At 46.1% G+C, this 16,279-nt stretch overlaps 1 protein-coding gene across 1 annotated transcript in view; it reads right to left on the bottom strand.

The window, feature by feature from the left end:
- Window positions 1–16,279, bottom strand: part of FRAS1 (Fraser extracellular matrix complex subunit 1) — a 174,007-nt gene that overhangs the window by 28,534 nt on the left and 129,194 nt on the right. The window contains exons 31-43 of the mRNA XM_030022887.2: window positions 15,031–15,147; window positions 10,160–10,274; window positions 9,514–9,651; window positions 8,642–8,674; window positions 7,784–7,915; window positions 6,940–7,065; window positions 5,890–6,137; window positions 4,250–4,398; window positions 3,641–3,803; window positions 2,749–2,884; window positions 1,489–1,685; window positions 930–1,083; window positions 87–350 (exon numbers count right to left, since the gene is read on the bottom strand). Coding sequence (XP_029878747.1) covers window positions 87–350; window positions 930–1,083; window positions 1,489–1,685; window positions 2,749–2,884; window positions 3,641–3,803; window positions 4,250–4,398; window positions 5,890–6,137; window positions 6,940–7,065; window positions 7,784–7,915; window positions 8,642–8,674; window positions 9,514–9,651; window positions 10,160–10,274; window positions 15,031–15,147 — 1,972 coding nt within the window. The remainder of the gene's footprint in view (window positions 1–86; window positions 351–929; window positions 1,084–1,488; window positions 1,686–2,748; window positions 2,885–3,640; window positions 3,804–4,249; window positions 4,399–5,889; window positions 6,138–6,939; window positions 7,066–7,783; window positions 7,916–8,641; window positions 8,675–9,513; window positions 9,652–10,159; window positions 10,275–15,030; window positions 15,148–16,279) is intronic.

The following is a 16,279-nucleotide window of genomic DNA, read 5'->3' on the forward strand; positions in this document are numbered from 1 at the left end:
GCTTCAGCCAATCCAGCTAAGTGACTGGTTTAGACTGGACCATACAGCAATACCAAGCAATACCATTATCCTCCCTCTCCCCGTACCAACTGGGAGCTGCAGGCCCCTGTTGACAGCTAACGTGGGTGGTTGCTTCTTCGGCAGCTCCACGAAGAGCTCCAGCCTCCCCGTCTGCGTGTAGAGACCATCCGTGATGGAGAAGCCAAACTCGTCTGTCTGTGCTGCTGCACCGCTCTGAGTATAAACGATCAGCTCATCCAAAATGTCCTGGTAAGTGAAGGACGAGCCCATGGACAGCACATTTCCATGCTCCGGGGGCTCTGCAGCAGTCTGCCTCCTACGGAGATGACCTGACAAATGACAGATGGATGAAAATTACGGGGAGAAGACAGCCTGCTGGGGACTCTTTGCGTGCCAGCTCTAACTGGGATGCACAGAGGAGGACATAGCCTTACCGGAAAAACTGAAGGAAGTTATTTGCTTATTGCCAAAACTGGCAAGAATGTGGCTACGTACATGAGATCTGAAAAAGGGTGCACAGCCCTCACTAGTTTAACATGGCACTAGTCTTCACGTGACACCCTACCTTGCTTTATCACCGCAAATAGATGCTAGTTGCTCAGCTTTTTGGAACTGAACCCCGCAACAGGAAATGGGGTAACACAAAAGGGAACTTCCCAGGGAAATGCGTGCAGCCCCCCTTTCCCCTCTACCACAAATAGCGAGGGACAGCTCTCAAAGAATAGGTCTAGTCTGAAGCACAATCCCCCTGTGGCTGGTGGTCCAAACACAGACTAAATGTGCTTTATACAAATATGCCAGGCTCCTCTCTCGCATCAGGGGCTGTTACACACACACAGATACAAAGGCACACAGACACACAAAGACATTCTCTCTCTCTCTCCCCGCCCCAGCTTGTCAGGACTTACCATGTTCAGGACTTTTGGTAACCATGATGACAAGCTCACTGTTCTGGGTGTCCAAGTCCTGCAGGTTGAGGAAGGCCTCGGTAACGACCACACCTGAGCCCTCGTGCACTCTGACAGGCTCCAGCACCATCTTTGGGGGCTCATCGTTCTGCCGCTGCACAGGTCCCAAAGGCATACAGTCAAAAAAGGGAAATGGCCAAGGGGAAAAGACTGCTGCCCACCTGAATGAAATACAAGCTCCCAAATGACAGTACTGGTGCTGATATCCATTAATGGGCTAGACCAGCCTCTCCAAATCTAGCCAGCATCACGGCCGCTTCTAAGAGGGAGGAGACACCAGAGAAATAAGCCCCGAGGAAGAGGTTGCAGTGCACAACTGTTCTCTGGTGTCACAGGCAAATTATGTGCCTGTACCAGGGGAAGGAAACAGATAGGAGGAAGGAAACTCCCTTTAATCCCCTTCCCACGTATTACAAAGGAGTGAGCAAAGTTTGCACTTTAAAAGCCATGGGTCTACGTGAAAGGAGAGGGCTCTTGCAGCCAGAGAGCACAGGTGTACCTGAATTGTGATGTTAATGCTCTGCACCTCAGATTGGCTGAAGCCATCGCTCACATAAAAGCTGAAAACATCACTTGTTGGCTCGATGCTTTCATGGACGCTCTGGAAGTAGTAAATGCTGTTCTCTAGAACATCTTGAAGGGAAAAGGATGCATCTGCAGTTGCAGCAGACTCACTCTGTGGGCCATAACTCTCACCTGCAAGCCAGAATACCGCTAGTGAAAGGATGTTCAATTCACTGGTAAACTACAAATAAAAGCAGCAGGATTAGGAGAAGAATGGCACATTGTGAAGGGTGCAGAAGGATGTTCATTCCTACAACATGGGTTTCACACATCTTGTGACCTTTGTAGAAAGCAGCATCTGCTGCATTAGAGTAGAGATTAGGGAAGCTGCAGTTTTATGCGTAGTACAAGCAATCCCACATCCTGGAATTACTTAGGCTTTCTTCAGAGATGAAACAAGGGCTAATGTGCCATCTCTGGCCTCAACACAAACTGTACATCAAGCTTCACCTTGCAAAACTAAGTCTCACACCCAAGAAAATCACCCAGCTGTTGCCTGTTCAAGGAGAGAGGCTCACCATTACCAAAATGGCACAAACTGGAGTTCCTTCATAGGACACAATTAGGAGGAATGATGTCTAATGGTTAGCAACCTGTGCTCTCCAGAAGAAAGGCAATCACTGTTGTAACAAGTACTACACTGCCCAACCCGTGGTGATATTTTACAAAGGCAAGTTATGATTTAAGTAAAATGATATATGCCACTCCTGGGACCACACGCAGGATTAAGCAGACAAGTTTCCTGGATGAACACCTCTGGACAATATGGTATAAATCCTACCTTTTCTTGACAATACAACGAGATAAGAGAACGTTACCAGCCATGCTCTGCCACGGCTCTCTCAGCCTTAAAGCTCGCTGGGACATTTAGAGGAATTTAGCAAAGTTTGTTCTGTGTAACAAGGCCAGCCAAAATAAAGCATGATGAAAATACAACACATGGGCTTGAAAAGGCTCTTAATGCCCCAGTCTCACAACACAGACCAGTCTCCAACAAATGAGAATTAGCAGGAAATGCTCCCCTGAGACAGATTATCTCGTAACGCTGACCTTACGAGCTCTTTATGATCAACTGATGCCAACCAGCACTGCACCGAGGAGCTGTGGTGAGACAGATTAGAGTGTGCTCCAGCATGGCAATTCCTACGTTCCCTTTCATCAGCCAGGAGGAAGAAGAGATAACCAAGCAGTTTACCTGTCTTAGTGTTTTCAATGTAGCCATACATAGGTAGAGTGAGAACTATGACCCTCAGGTCTTCCTTGGCAGCAGTACCATAACCAGCAGCTAAGTGGTGATGAGCCAGCAGTGGGACCCTGCCCCCCTCATCCACCTGGAAAGCAAAAGCATATGACAAAACTACCGCCAATGGACACAACACACCGCAACACACGAATTGTTACTGAACAAGTCTGCCTCTGTGGAAGAGGCTTGCCTGGTCTCTGAAGTCCTGTCCCATCCTCCCCTAGATCCGTGAAGCATGAAATCAGCTGGGAGGTGAGGTGGGATGGGAAGAACAAAGCCTGCCTGGCCCCCAGAAGGAGCCTGTGAGTGCTTTATCCGGGCAAGAAGAGAACTGGCAGAGTCATGCTGACCTCTTGGAAGGCAAGATCTGCATTTCTTGTTGAGCGGAGCCTTTTGAAGGCAAGTGAGGGGGAATGCAAAGCTGGAAAGGAGGGAGATGACTTCAGAAGGCTTTGATAAGGAGTCTGAAATGCTGTGTATCAGTCCAAAGCACCAGATGCTTTCAGACTTCTCTTCTGCTCATCTTTTACACACAAGCTGGTGAAATAAAGGACGCAATATTAAACAAGGATAAGTCAGACTTGTTCCACTGATATCAATGGGACACCCTAGGGAGAACCCAGCTCCTGACTAGAACAGATGTAAGCAGATGAGGTTCAGGGATGCAGCCGTACTGTCAGCCTCCTCTGGCCTCCAAGTAATTTGTTAACCCTTTGCACTCACAGGATAGCATGTGCAACACCACGTTTCTTCAGTGATTTCCCCTCAGTCCAGGAAAACCATTCAATTCCTCACATCTAAGGCATTCTTGTCACTGTTCCTAGTATCCTGGGTAGCCACTTACAGTGATATGGTCAGCAAAAGCAATGAGCGATGGCGCTGTCTGGGCAGACGTGATAGTGATGGTGAACATCTGTCTGTCAAGCCGGTTGTTATCAGCATCAAAAACAGTGAAGTGGAAGATGTCCGTAACTGGCTGATTGCTGGTCTCAAACGTGGTGGAGTAGCTGTGAAAGTGAGAACACAGTCTGGGTCAGGGAGTCTCACTGACAGTCAGGCAAATAGATCTCATCCCTGCATTTAGAGGTGAATGCACACCTTGTGAAAGAGAGGTGGTATTTCAGTTCCCAACTCTCCTTCACATTCATTCCCTGAGTTCTTTTAAATCACTGTTCTAGGTGTTGCCTACCTAAAGTATCACCATGACATTGTGGACACAGAAGAAACACCTGTAATTTGAAGCTACACCAACTACTGACATTTCAGACATGCATAAACACCTAATTCCGCACACAGGAAATGGTCTCATTCATAATCTCATAGGATACAAGAGCCAAGAAAAGAAAAAAAATCTTTGACACGTTGTACTAACATAATATAGCCCAGAGATCCCTGCGGAAAGCCCACCGAGCTTTTAACTGGCATGGCTTGAAGGAGAATAGCTCTTTGATACCTGATCCTCTGGCTGTTGATGTCTTCCATGGTGAAATTATAAACCTTGGAAAGCTCTTCATCATGAGAGCCTGACATCCGTAAGAGGGTGCCATATGCAGGCAGAGATATTAACTGGATTCTTATCTCCGAGTCAGGAGAATTGTTGTCCTAAACATGAAGAAACAAACCAAATCAAAACAAGACAAGATTAGCTTTTGTTTCCGTCCACTAAAAATGGAAGGAGGAATAAAATGTTTTATAGGGAAATACATCAAGCTAGCTGGGTCAGACCCACAGCTGATGAATATTAAATGAAGCTCTGTTGATGAGAACAGAGTCGAGTGGGTTGACATTTTCAGAATCTACCACAAAATGTATTTTAATTTTCTCTCAGCTCAGAGAGGTTTTCTTTGTGTCCTTGTATCTCATCAACACAATCTCCTAGACATAAACCTGGTATTTTTTAATTACTTTGCACTCCTAGTGGACTGGACCATTTATGTAATGTACTCTTCCTGACTTTTTCCTCACAGATAAAGGGAGCCAAAATTCAGCCAACAGCTGGCTGGCACAGGGAGTAACTGTTGCCCACCGCAGCTTCAGACAGAGACACAGAGCTAAGTTCAGTTCTTAGTAAAACAAAGGTTAATGTGGGGCAATGCTGCAAAAGCCAGACTCACATTAAATTAAAAGCCGATTTTGGCTCTTTTTAACTACATTAAGTACCACCACCTCTATGATATCAGAACTTAGATGTCATCTTTCTTCTAAAAGTTTTTGCTGGTTGCTTGAAAGACAAGATCCAAAGCAGAAATCATCATATCCTCAGCATATGGGTCAGGAATGAAATCCTCTTTTCCCTAACTATTCTCTTACTCAGATTAAACCTGAACAGCATCCTTGTCAGCCTTCCTCCTTAAGAATAGAACAGGACAGACCCCAGACTTGTAACCAGACTGATCCCTTGGAAAAAACATTCATCTGCCTTCTTATCCTACCTCACCCCCTGTAGTTCTCTAATCATCTCTCTGACAGCCACTACTTTAGGTATCTCCAGCCTCACACGTGCACTGCAATCTCTCCTCCCTAAGGGGAGCGTATCTGCATACCTGAAATCCACTGCTAGTGCGTTTGCTGCTAAATCACTTGCAGGGACTAAACCACCTTTCTTCTGAATTTCACCAGCAGGATAACTCTTGTACAACACACAACCCCTGGGACCAACTCCAAACTACCAAGGAGTGCAGCATCTTGGGTTGCTTAAACCTCTCCCCTTCAAATATGTCCCGAAAAAGAACCTGGCAATTTTGGAAGGGGGGTAGGAGGGCTGAAATTTTCAGGGGATTATCTCTTAGCAAGTCCACGTGCTTTATTAGCAAGTCTGTTTGATACAAAAATCTGGGATTAACTCAGTTCTCATGTTTAGCATGGCTGTTCACCTCTGTTACAGTCAAACACGGATAGCCTTAAAACCTTGTCTGATGAAAGAGTCTATTATCCCCTTTTTGGCAGCAGTAGTCAGGACACAGTCAAAACTCGAGCTCTCTACCAAGAATCCACACTGATGGCAGAGAGGTATGTGCGGCCAAGGGTCCGTGGGGGGATAAGGAAAGGGAAGCTGGCAGCATTCACTGGGTTTAGAAATAGATGAAAGCTTACGATATAAGCGAGGTGCAGTCGAGAGAGAGTCACAGAGCTTTTACTAGCCACGGTGATTGCCAACAAGCAGCCCGGGGCCAGCTGCGGACCGTTGTTATCCATCAGAGACACTTCCACCCTCAGCACTGTGGTCACTGTAGTGACACCGTCAGTGACAGAGATTTCCATGCTGTCGTCTGCTGTTGCTGAACCATCATGCACATACTGCAGAGCATTTCGAGTGACATCCTCATAGGTGAAGGTGTCACCTTCCCAAAAAGAAAATGCACAAGTCAGAAAGACTCTGTTCAGAGCACCAATCCAATTCAAATGACCTAAGGCCCCAATTTAGCAAAAGACTTAATCATGTACTAAACTGGCATTTAATACCATCCTTACAGGGATGTGAGTTATGAAGACATTTATTAAGGAGCTAGTATATATGCAGGGCAGAGGAAAAGCTGTAACCTTCACAGTTTCACAGACACAGCAACTCTTCTTGATTCCCAAGGAGTGCACAGATCCTCCTTTCTTCCCAGCTGCTTTCTAACCTCATGCCTGTCATAGCTAGATAAGGCTTCCTCCTCCACACCTTCTGCTTGCACTACTGTCCTACAGATAATATTTGTTCATCTGATCACACACTGGAAACCGCTGTCACCAAAATCAATGGCAAAACTCCACAGGGCCTTTCGAGTGCTGCATCACAACAGGACTTCAGTAGAAACGTTCGCTACGTTACTTTACTAAATTACTTCAGATACAACTTAGGATGTAAACCAAAACATCCCTTTTGATTAGCAGCTGGTTACAGTTATCACAACAGAGTGACTGTCAACTAGTCCACACATAATCGGTACAGGAAATGCGCTGACTCAGCCAGGAAGTAAACAACAAATGGGAGAACATCTTTCAGGCACTCTCTCCTGCAGTCACACACTTCCAGACAGAAAATTCACACACGTGTGTGTGACAGAGGCATCTGCCTCCTTCTGGTCAACTAAACCAGCCGTGTGGACAGGCACACACTGACCCCTCTCCTGCGCCAAGGAAGACTTCTGCTCAACTCACCTGCTCTCATGCGCTCCTGCATGCCTGCGCTGTACTTGAGCACAATGCCATGATGGGGAGGTTTCACCAGCTCAAAGAAAAGACCCTCAGGAGCTGTATCCGTGTCGCTCACGGCTAACTGGATCCCTGTGCCAAGGGAAGAGAGCACAGCTTCAGCATCCTCAGAAGCTACTCTGGGAATATCCCGTAGGTTTTGTGATGTGCCTTTGTGAATGGAGTCAAAAAACTGTAATTCAGTCAGCATGTAAAAAGTAAAATAATTCTGGAGCTGCTCTAGCTCAAGAGCTTGCTGGTTTCACGGAAATAGTTTGTCCCCTGATGATGCTCAGATCAGAGGTTGTATCAGAGAACTTACTGCCAGTATGGCTCACAAATGACAGCTAAGCAAACCCTCAGCTTATGAGATGTGCACATGTTCATATAGCAGGGGGATATCTACAAAAACCCCAGAGAACCTCGTAACACAAGCAGAAAGTGGCTTATCCTAAACAACCCAGTGTACCAGATCACACCAGTAACTAATAGTTCAGCAATTGCAGCGCAGCCTAAGAGGGAAAAAGTAGAGGAGCAGCAGGTCCCTGATCCTGCTCTCGCCTGCCTCAGCCAACGAATGGACCTGCCATAAACTGGAGAAGTACTGCCATATCCCCAGGCACCTTTCTGAGGCACCACTGCACAGTTTTCTCGGTGGTTGCTTCTGCACCTGCACAACCACAGCTCCTTAGCTAAATGGACAGAGGTGAGTGAGACCAAAACTCTCCCCTGCTCCATCCGTGTGGCCTCCTGGCAGTAAACGCGGTGCCTCAGGCTGAGCTCTGCACCCCATCCCTTCCACCCTACTCACCAATGGTGGCTTTGCCCCCTTGGCTGACCTCCAGGAACGGAGCTGTGATCTGGAAGACTGGAGGCTGCTGCTCCGCAGAAAGCAAATGAATGACAAACACCATCTCCGGGGTTGTGTGTTCGCCGTCAGACACTAGACACAGACAAAAATCACACCTGAGTGTAGGGACGTATTTTCAGGGACTCACCTGGGAAATTCACCTTTCTGTACAAAAACGCCACCCCACATTGCTGACTTCTCTCCCACCTTGTCAATCTACACCTTTGTCTATGGACATACACACACAATTCACACCTGCCAAGAGTATTTATCTTTTCCCCTAACTCAGCTCCTAGCAAGACAAATGTAACTTCTAAAAGTCTGTGTGTGTGCATGTCTACATACTATCTTCCATATATCTATCAGGTGCACTCATAAGTCAGAACGTGGACTTCTTGCTGGTGGATCACTTTCATACCTGTGCTAGAAAGCACACGGAAAGGGAAAACAAGCAAGCAGCTTATCAGTAGCAATTTAATTGCGGAAATGTTTCCATGCTATATTAAAAAAAAGAAACAGCATAAAACTCTCATGTCTTTGTTCACATTGGGGGAAAATGGGAATGAATCAGGCTTTTAGGTCAGATTCCAGGCAACTAGTGGAAAAAAATGTCTCTACCAATCCACAGCTTAGCTTCTATAAAACACTGTTGAGATACAGATGAATTAATCTTCCCCAGGCACGTGCATTTCCAGAAATTCCTACTGAGTGCCCATAGGTGTGCTTTGCAGCAGAAGAAAGGCCAAGGAATAATGAGCAACGTGAAGGGCACAAGGATAAAAACTGCTCTGGCCAGGAAAGAGCAAATGGTTCACATACCTGTGAATCGGAAGTTCACTGACTCTGGGAGACCTGAGGGGCCAAACACAAGCACAGAGTAATGGTGGTCAGGACAGGAAAGCACATACTGATGTGGATTTGAACAATTTTTGGAGAAAGAAAGTGCTGACATTCAACCAGACTGGACTCTTTCCTCACGAAGGAAAGCACTCTTTCCTTGCCTTCACTTCAGGCAATGAGAGATAACATGCTACCCCCTCCTCCAAACTGTGAAACTTGTCAGTGGAGGGTACAACTCTTGATGTCAGCGGAGGGTACAGTGATGCACAGAACTGCATCTACCACGTACTGTCACTTCATCACAGAATCCTGTGCATCAAACAGTCAAAAACGCTTGAAGTTTGTCCTGGTTTTGCCCCTCTACCTCCTGCTCCAGATTGTTATTCCTCTGATGGTAGAAATCTTCTAATATCGTGGCTAAATTGATTCAGTTCATACTCACCAATTGTAGTCTCTATCTCAAGGACTAAACCCCCAGTGCATCAAAGATCTCAAGCATGGGAGGGGCAACAGTTCCTAACCACACAGCAGAGCAGCAATTTGCCCAGCACAGCATCCAGCACTAGTGTTGGCAATGCTAAGTGCTGCAGCGAACACTGCCATATCCCCATAATTCACTGAATGTTGCTACACCAAACCACAGGGGAAAACCTCGCTGAAGTCACAGGAAACGGATGAGCTCTTGATACACTCCTCCAAGGCAGATTCCTACTACCTTTGTATCGTTCAAGCCTCATGCCCTCGCAAGCATGGACGTAACCATGAAGTCATTCCAGGACTGGAGGAAGACCAGCAGTCCACCTACCTCTACCAGTCTGACACAGCGCTACAAAGAACATTTACTTCCTTACCTGCAAAGGAGAACGCAATGATCTCTCTCAAGTGAGGAGCTGCAGTCGGCGGACGATAAGCAATCTTGCCATGGTTTATATCTGCTTGGGTGAAATACCTGACTGGGGAGAGAGGCCTGTCTCTATGCTCCACGATACCTACGGAGGCAGAGAGCTCAGTATTAACGGGAGGAATCCATTTTATTTTTAAAACAAGATACGAAAGGCTACAGCTTCTTTTTCTGTCCCCAGGTACTTCTTTTTACATCTTCAGTGGTTCCTGAATGAGTCAGATGGCTGAGACTGCATCGAGGATGGGTTCTGGGGACATGAGAAATTAAGCAAAGATTCCTCACTTAGTCATTTCTTCAAATACCTCTCATTAGAGAGGTGGAAAGCAGAAGGCCATGCTTTCAGACAATAGTAAGAAAACTGTCTGAGCTCTCTGGCTTACTCCTAAACAAGCCAAAGAAATCAGGCTGAGAAACAGGGTGTTTGAAAGCTAATGAAGGAGGCCAAACAGGGTGTTTGAAAGCTAACGAAGGAGGCCAAACAGATTGACAGATGCCTCCACAGAATGATACTCTGAGGGAAAAATTAGATGTGCTTAGGAAGCGTGGCAATTAATTCAGCAGCAAGCTGCCATGTTCTGAATAGGTACACTTGCCTTGGCCAGGAAGGAGAGGGACAGTCACGTTGAACAGGATTTTCTCACTGGGAATCTCCGGGTCTACAAAGGAGAGGTGATGGGGCTCAATCACTGTCACACGGTCCTCCAGCACCTCAATAAACACATTAGACCATGAGCATCAAGGCCAGAGACATGGGAAGATTCACCCAAAAATACATTGAAAGAGAATTCACTTTGCTATAGTTAAACATAAGAGAGTTTTTGAATTTAAATGCTTCCTAGACCTAAAACTGACAAAGGATGGATGGGCTGAACTTTTACCAAGTCTCTCAAACTTGTACAAAATAGGGACTATTTGGGAGGCAATTACAGAGGACAGTAAAGGTTGATAATAAGTAAAATTTGCTAAAGTCTTACAGGCCACCTAAAACTCACTTTCAGCTCATCATTACCAGATGTGTAACGCAGAAGCTGGGTACTATCATGCTCAACAGAAGAGCGCTCTATACAGGTCCACCTCTGTTAAGTCCTTTCTGGAGCATCCAAAGGGGCTTATAAACCTATGAAGAGACAAACTCCTCTTCCTTCATAAAACTATGAGCTTATCCCCACCTTCAGGCTGTCCAGGAAAGTGGCAGTGTTTTTAGTGCACTCTGTCCCCTGCAGATGCACAACCTCAATGCTCACAGGTGGAGGAGTTTCTTTTTTGACCTACAGCAACTACGAAGAGATAAAGGAAAATCTGATTTGATCAAAAACTCCCTGGATGAAGATATAATTCATTGCCTATGTAGTTTTCTGGTATAGTCTGGACTGGATTTGCTTTTAAAAGAAATCCTGAAAATGCCTTAGCCGTTCCATTAGAACACAGAGGAACCAAAGCTTTCTCTTTTGTTTTAAATCTGTCTAAAAATGTTCAGATCCTTCCATCACAAGATTATCATTACCCAAAGGCAGGCAGTGTGTTACAGGAATTATGGTGCTGCACGAACAGACTTAACTGCACAAAGGCCATTAACTTGCATGTGTTCATGAACCTTAATCCTGCGGAATTAACAGCTACAGGAAGTCACTGAATTAAATAGTTCAGCTCGGTATGAAAAGCGTTCAGCTCATTTCATAATCATGAACAAAATATGGAGAGAACAAGCTAAATTAAGGATACAGGCAACTAATTTATCTGCTTTGGAATATGAAATGATCAGGTTCAGGAGAAAACGACAGGCTTCCACTGGCCACATCAAGTGCAGCCCACTGAATCGTGCTGGTTACATGACTGTAAGACCACCCTGTCAAACCTGTGTCCCATTCTGCTGGCCTTGGGTCACAGACTGAATGTTGGCTTGGACACTGGCAAGGTGAGGTTTCCTGACTACAGCTCAGTACACCACAAATGCCACCAAACCCCCAGTTCACCTCTCTCCAGTGTTTTTCACCCAAACACATCAGAGGAGAAACCACAGCCTATGAATGACTGTTGTGAAGCAGTAAATAAAACCTTGTCAGTCCTTCTTAGATGTGAAAGTGTTCCATATCTAACTGGAAGCGAAAGCCACAAAATTTATTTGTGTTATCAGCACTGCTATATACAGCTCTGTATAAAAAGGGCAGGCTTAAAATTAACAGTGGTGTCCCTTTCATACAGCCACTTTGGGAAGGGAAGGGAGGAGCACCTCTACATGCTTACAAAATTTTCTCTCCTTCACAAACCCAATTTCAGTTTGCATTCAGCTAAAGCGAAGCTCAGGCTTCTTTTACCAATATAGGGGAAACGGGTAACTTGGTTGAAGAAAAAACAGTATAGATGTTACATGCTGTAATACTGCCAAAGAGTCACCAAACTTTCTCTGACCTTTCTCAGCAGGATGCTCAAAGACAAGACTAGAGGTATGGGAAGACTTAACATTTTGTGCTTGCTCTTCAGCCGAGAAGCCAGTCTAATTCTGAAGGAGTTTGAAGACGGATGAACAGAACTCAATCTCGTTGATGCAAGGAAGTGCAATTTTATGATGAAAAGATTTAAGGTTATGGTTGCTTCATAGTTGCCTCCAAGGCCTATTTGTCTCTCCCAGAGGTAGGACGTGCAGGTTGCGAGGCGCCCCTCAGTAAAACGTATTTTATGGCACTATTGAATTTTGTGGTGTGTAATTAGCTATAAAATCCAGCACTGCATGGCACAGCCAGACATCTCTCCCATCAATTTTGTCAATAATGACAACAACAAAAAGTCAAGAGCGGAAAGATACATCGCTGGCTATTGCTCCAAGTTGCAGTCTGAGCATGTTTTATTATTGCCCGTGAAAGGTCACCACTATTTTAAACCCTGACAGGGCTGTTGTGTCATGGACTTTTCACTCATCCCTCTCCCAGTGCTTCCTTTGGCCTTTCCTGGTCTGAGGCATGGCAGGCTGTGCTGGCTTAGAAGTCCTTCGCCTCCCCGTAGGAGGCTCCTCCCAGGGACCCATTGCCGCTGGGAGGTCTGCCACATCTGCTCTCCTGCACCGCACGGGCCTCTCAGTGTGCTTTTGTCTGTCAGAGAGCGCACAAGGACACAGGATTTCTGTTTGATAATGCTGAGCGTACTGCTGGCACCTCATGTGCTCCAAATAAATCATCAGGAATAAGTAACGCCAAAGATGACTGCATGCTACGTTCCAAGTTTGTAAACCCAGCTCTCCCTCCCCCTGCAGGCAGCTCCCACCTGAAGGGTTGGCCTCAGCTGCGTTCATGTTCCTTGCAAGTCCTCATCTCTACCTTCTCATCACAGCCTGCCCTGTCTTACTCAGCTCAGGACTGCTGCTCAGTGGATGATGATCCTGGTCCCCCTCTGAAAGCCCCATAGACGACAACAAAGCTATGAGGCACTGTCTCTCATGGCATACTCCTTGAGAAGCTGGTGTCTCATGGCTTAGACAGGTGTACTCTTTGCTGGCTGGATGAGCCCAAAGGGTTGTGGTGAATGGAGTTAAATCTAGTTGGTGGTGGGTCACAAGTGGTGTTTCCCAGGGCTCAGTATTGGGGCCGATTCTGTTTAATATCTTTATTAACGATCTGGACAAGGAGATCGAGTGCACCCTCAGCAAGTTCGCAGACGACACCAAGTTGGGAAGCAGGGTCGATCTGCTCGAGGGTAGGAAGGCTCTACAGAGAGATCTGGACAGGCTGGATCGATGGGCCAAGGCCAACTGTATGAAGTTCAACAAGGCCAAGTGCCGGGTCCTGCACTTCGGTCACAGCAACCCCATGCAGCGCTACAGGCTTGGGGAAGAGTGGCTGGAAAGCTGCTGAGCAGAGAAAGACCTGGGAGTGCTGGTTGACAGCCAGCTGAATATGAGCCGGCAGTGTGCCCAGGTGGCCAAGGCGGCCAACGGCATCCTGGCCTGCATGAGAAATAGTGTGGCCAGCAGGAGTAGGGAGGTGACTTTTCCCCTGTATTCGGGCACTGGTGAGGCTGCACCTCAAGTCCTGCGTTCAGTTTTGGGCCCCTCACCACAGGAAAGACATTGAGGTGGTGGAAGGGCAGAGAAGGTTGCCCAGAGAAGGGCAACCAAGTTGGTGAGGGGCCTGGAGCACCAGTCTTATGAGGTGCAGCTGAGGGAACTGGGGTTCTTTAGTCTGGAGAAGAGGAGGCTGAGGGGACACCTCATCGCTCTCTACAACTACCTGAAAGGAGGTTGTAGCGAGGTGGGTGCTGGTCTCTTCTGTCAGATGGCTGGAGATAGGACAAGAGGAAATGGCCTTAAGATGCAGCAAGGGAGGTTTAGGTTGGATATTAGGAAAAATTTCTTTACTGGAAGGGTTGTCAGACATTGGAATAGGCTGCCCAGGGAAGCGGTTGAGTCACCATCCCTGGAGGTATTCAAAAAGCGCGTAGACAAGGCACTTCAGAACATGGTTTAGTGGGCACGGTTGATGGTTGGACTCGATGATCTTGAAGGTCTTTTCCAACCTAAAGGATTCTATGATTCTCTGTCTAAATCAAACTCCCTGCCTCTTGGGTCTTGGCTCTCTGTGCGTCCCAACAGGTAACCTGGGTGCAGAGCCTGGAAACTCCCCTCTAGCTCATGCACTGGGGATCCCTCCTTACAGAACCAAAGAACAGGAGACAGCAGAAGTAGAGAGGAAAGCTGGACTTCACCTACATATGTGATGGGGACACACGGAGAGGGCATGCACCAAAGTGGGAGAGCTCACAAAACCAACTTTAGACTTCGAGGTCATCTTTTCAATTAACACAATCAGGGAAGTAACTACAGTAGAGAGACCACTCTTATCAAAATGGTCATTCCCAGAGTTGATGCTGCAAGAAAAGGTAATTCAGTTCCACGGAGACAGATATAACAGGCTTGTCGGAATGTTTTCCACATACATTACAGTCTGTGTTCCTGATGTCACAATGACGGATGAAAACTTTCTAGTGTGGGTGGGCTACAGTTCTGATAAAGTTTACAGTGGAATTACTGGCAAGATGTATTCATTATGGTGTCTCTAACCCACAGTTTTTCACTCTTGCCATTCCTAATGGCTTCTCAGGAAAGGCTAAGAATTCCGTAAAAAGATGTAAAATGTACTTTTTCATCTCTCTCCCTCTCCTTTCCAGTCTATACATTCATCACGTTTAATACTGAGTTTTCAACGTTTTATGGGTATTCTCCCCCCGCCCCTTTTCTCTTCTAACCTGCCTTTTTTTTTTTCCATTTCTACTCCAGCTATCTATCTGGAGCATATACCCTGTTCCATAGATTTAGTTCAATATTTGAATCAAGCACAACAGCATGGACAATAGCAAATACGGGAATCAACACTCAGTGGTTAACTGCTCTATGCGAGGCTCTGGTTGCTGTGCGCTGCTGCAAGGAGAATGGGAATACAGAAACCATCAGTCAGCGGTGTTGGTTCACACTTACGGCCATGTGCAAAGAGGAGCCGAGGGAAAGCTGAGGTGCTCTGGGTGTTTGTGGGAGAACAGCGACGTTGAACACGTGGGTTTCCAAGGTGGTTTGTGGACCAGCAGAGCTGGACACCTGGGAAGGAAATATCACATGAATGGATACCTGACAGAGAACACCACTGCATTTCTAGACCAGTTTCATACTTTCCCTCTCCTCTCCTCCTGGTCTGGGAAGGCAAAGACACACATTGCCAGCAGATACCAACCCAAAGCATACATGAATGGTAGTTGATGGGAACTAAGGCCTTTAAATAGCAACCAGCTTCTCCATTATTGCCTGTACAATCTAGAAATTGTTTACTTAGAAAGATATCTGTGTGTCAATTCCCTATCTGCTATTCATTCCTGGTTCCTCCAGTCATTGCCATAGTTTTGCTGAATTGTACTCTAACTGTCGGTATGGCTTAGTGCAACTTTTCATCACAGGAACAGAAAAAATAATGAGTTTTTGAACCTTCCTCCCACCCTCAAAACGACAACCAGTTGTGCTGACAAGGTGAAAATAACTGGTCTTTTAATAATGGCACTGCCTCGGCAGTGACTCCCTGTGATCCCAACATATTCCAAGACAGGCTGCGGTCCTGTTCCAGAGACCCATAAAAATTTTCCATACACCATTATAACACCAAAGATAAGTCAACGGTATCTAACTCATAATAGCAAACCTGCAGTAATGACATATAAAGCTAATAATATTAAATTTGTAAAAATTCAAAGGACCAAACCCATCCCCTAGAGAAAAGCCTGCAAATGTTCACAGCAATCCTGAGATAAGGCAAGCACCCAAAGAAATACAGCCCCCTTCTTTGTCAGACTCAGTTACAGCTTTATCTTTCAGTAGGGATGGAAGTCTGCACTTGAATTCAATAGAGCACTTTGTGAGCAAGAATAGACTTCAGCACAAGCTTAATTTCAAGAAAATGCATAAAAATGCCTGCTCTGGTGAAATGAATGGAATTATTTTAGCCTTTTGCTGGACGTGTTCTGAGTTGCTGTCATCTGAATAGTAATTGCCAAAATACTGATGAAAACAACGTGTTGGCCCTTTCTGAGATGCCCCAATCCATGGTTCAAGACTCAGACAGATGTGTTATGGTCTCCTGATGTGACCCAGGCAATCGCGGCTTCCTTTCTCAGTAGGGCTCTCCAAACAATTATTGCTACCGCTCCAAGATACTAAAACCAAACATTTAACTCATGCAAAA

The sequence above is a fragment of the Aquila chrysaetos genome, chromosome 1 (assembly GCF_900496995.4).
Source record: "Aquila chrysaetos chrysaetos chromosome 1, bAquChr1.4, whole genome shotgun sequence".
NCBI classification, from domain to species: domain Eukaryota; kingdom Metazoa; phylum Chordata; class Aves; order Accipitriformes; family Accipitridae; genus Aquila; species Aquila chrysaetos.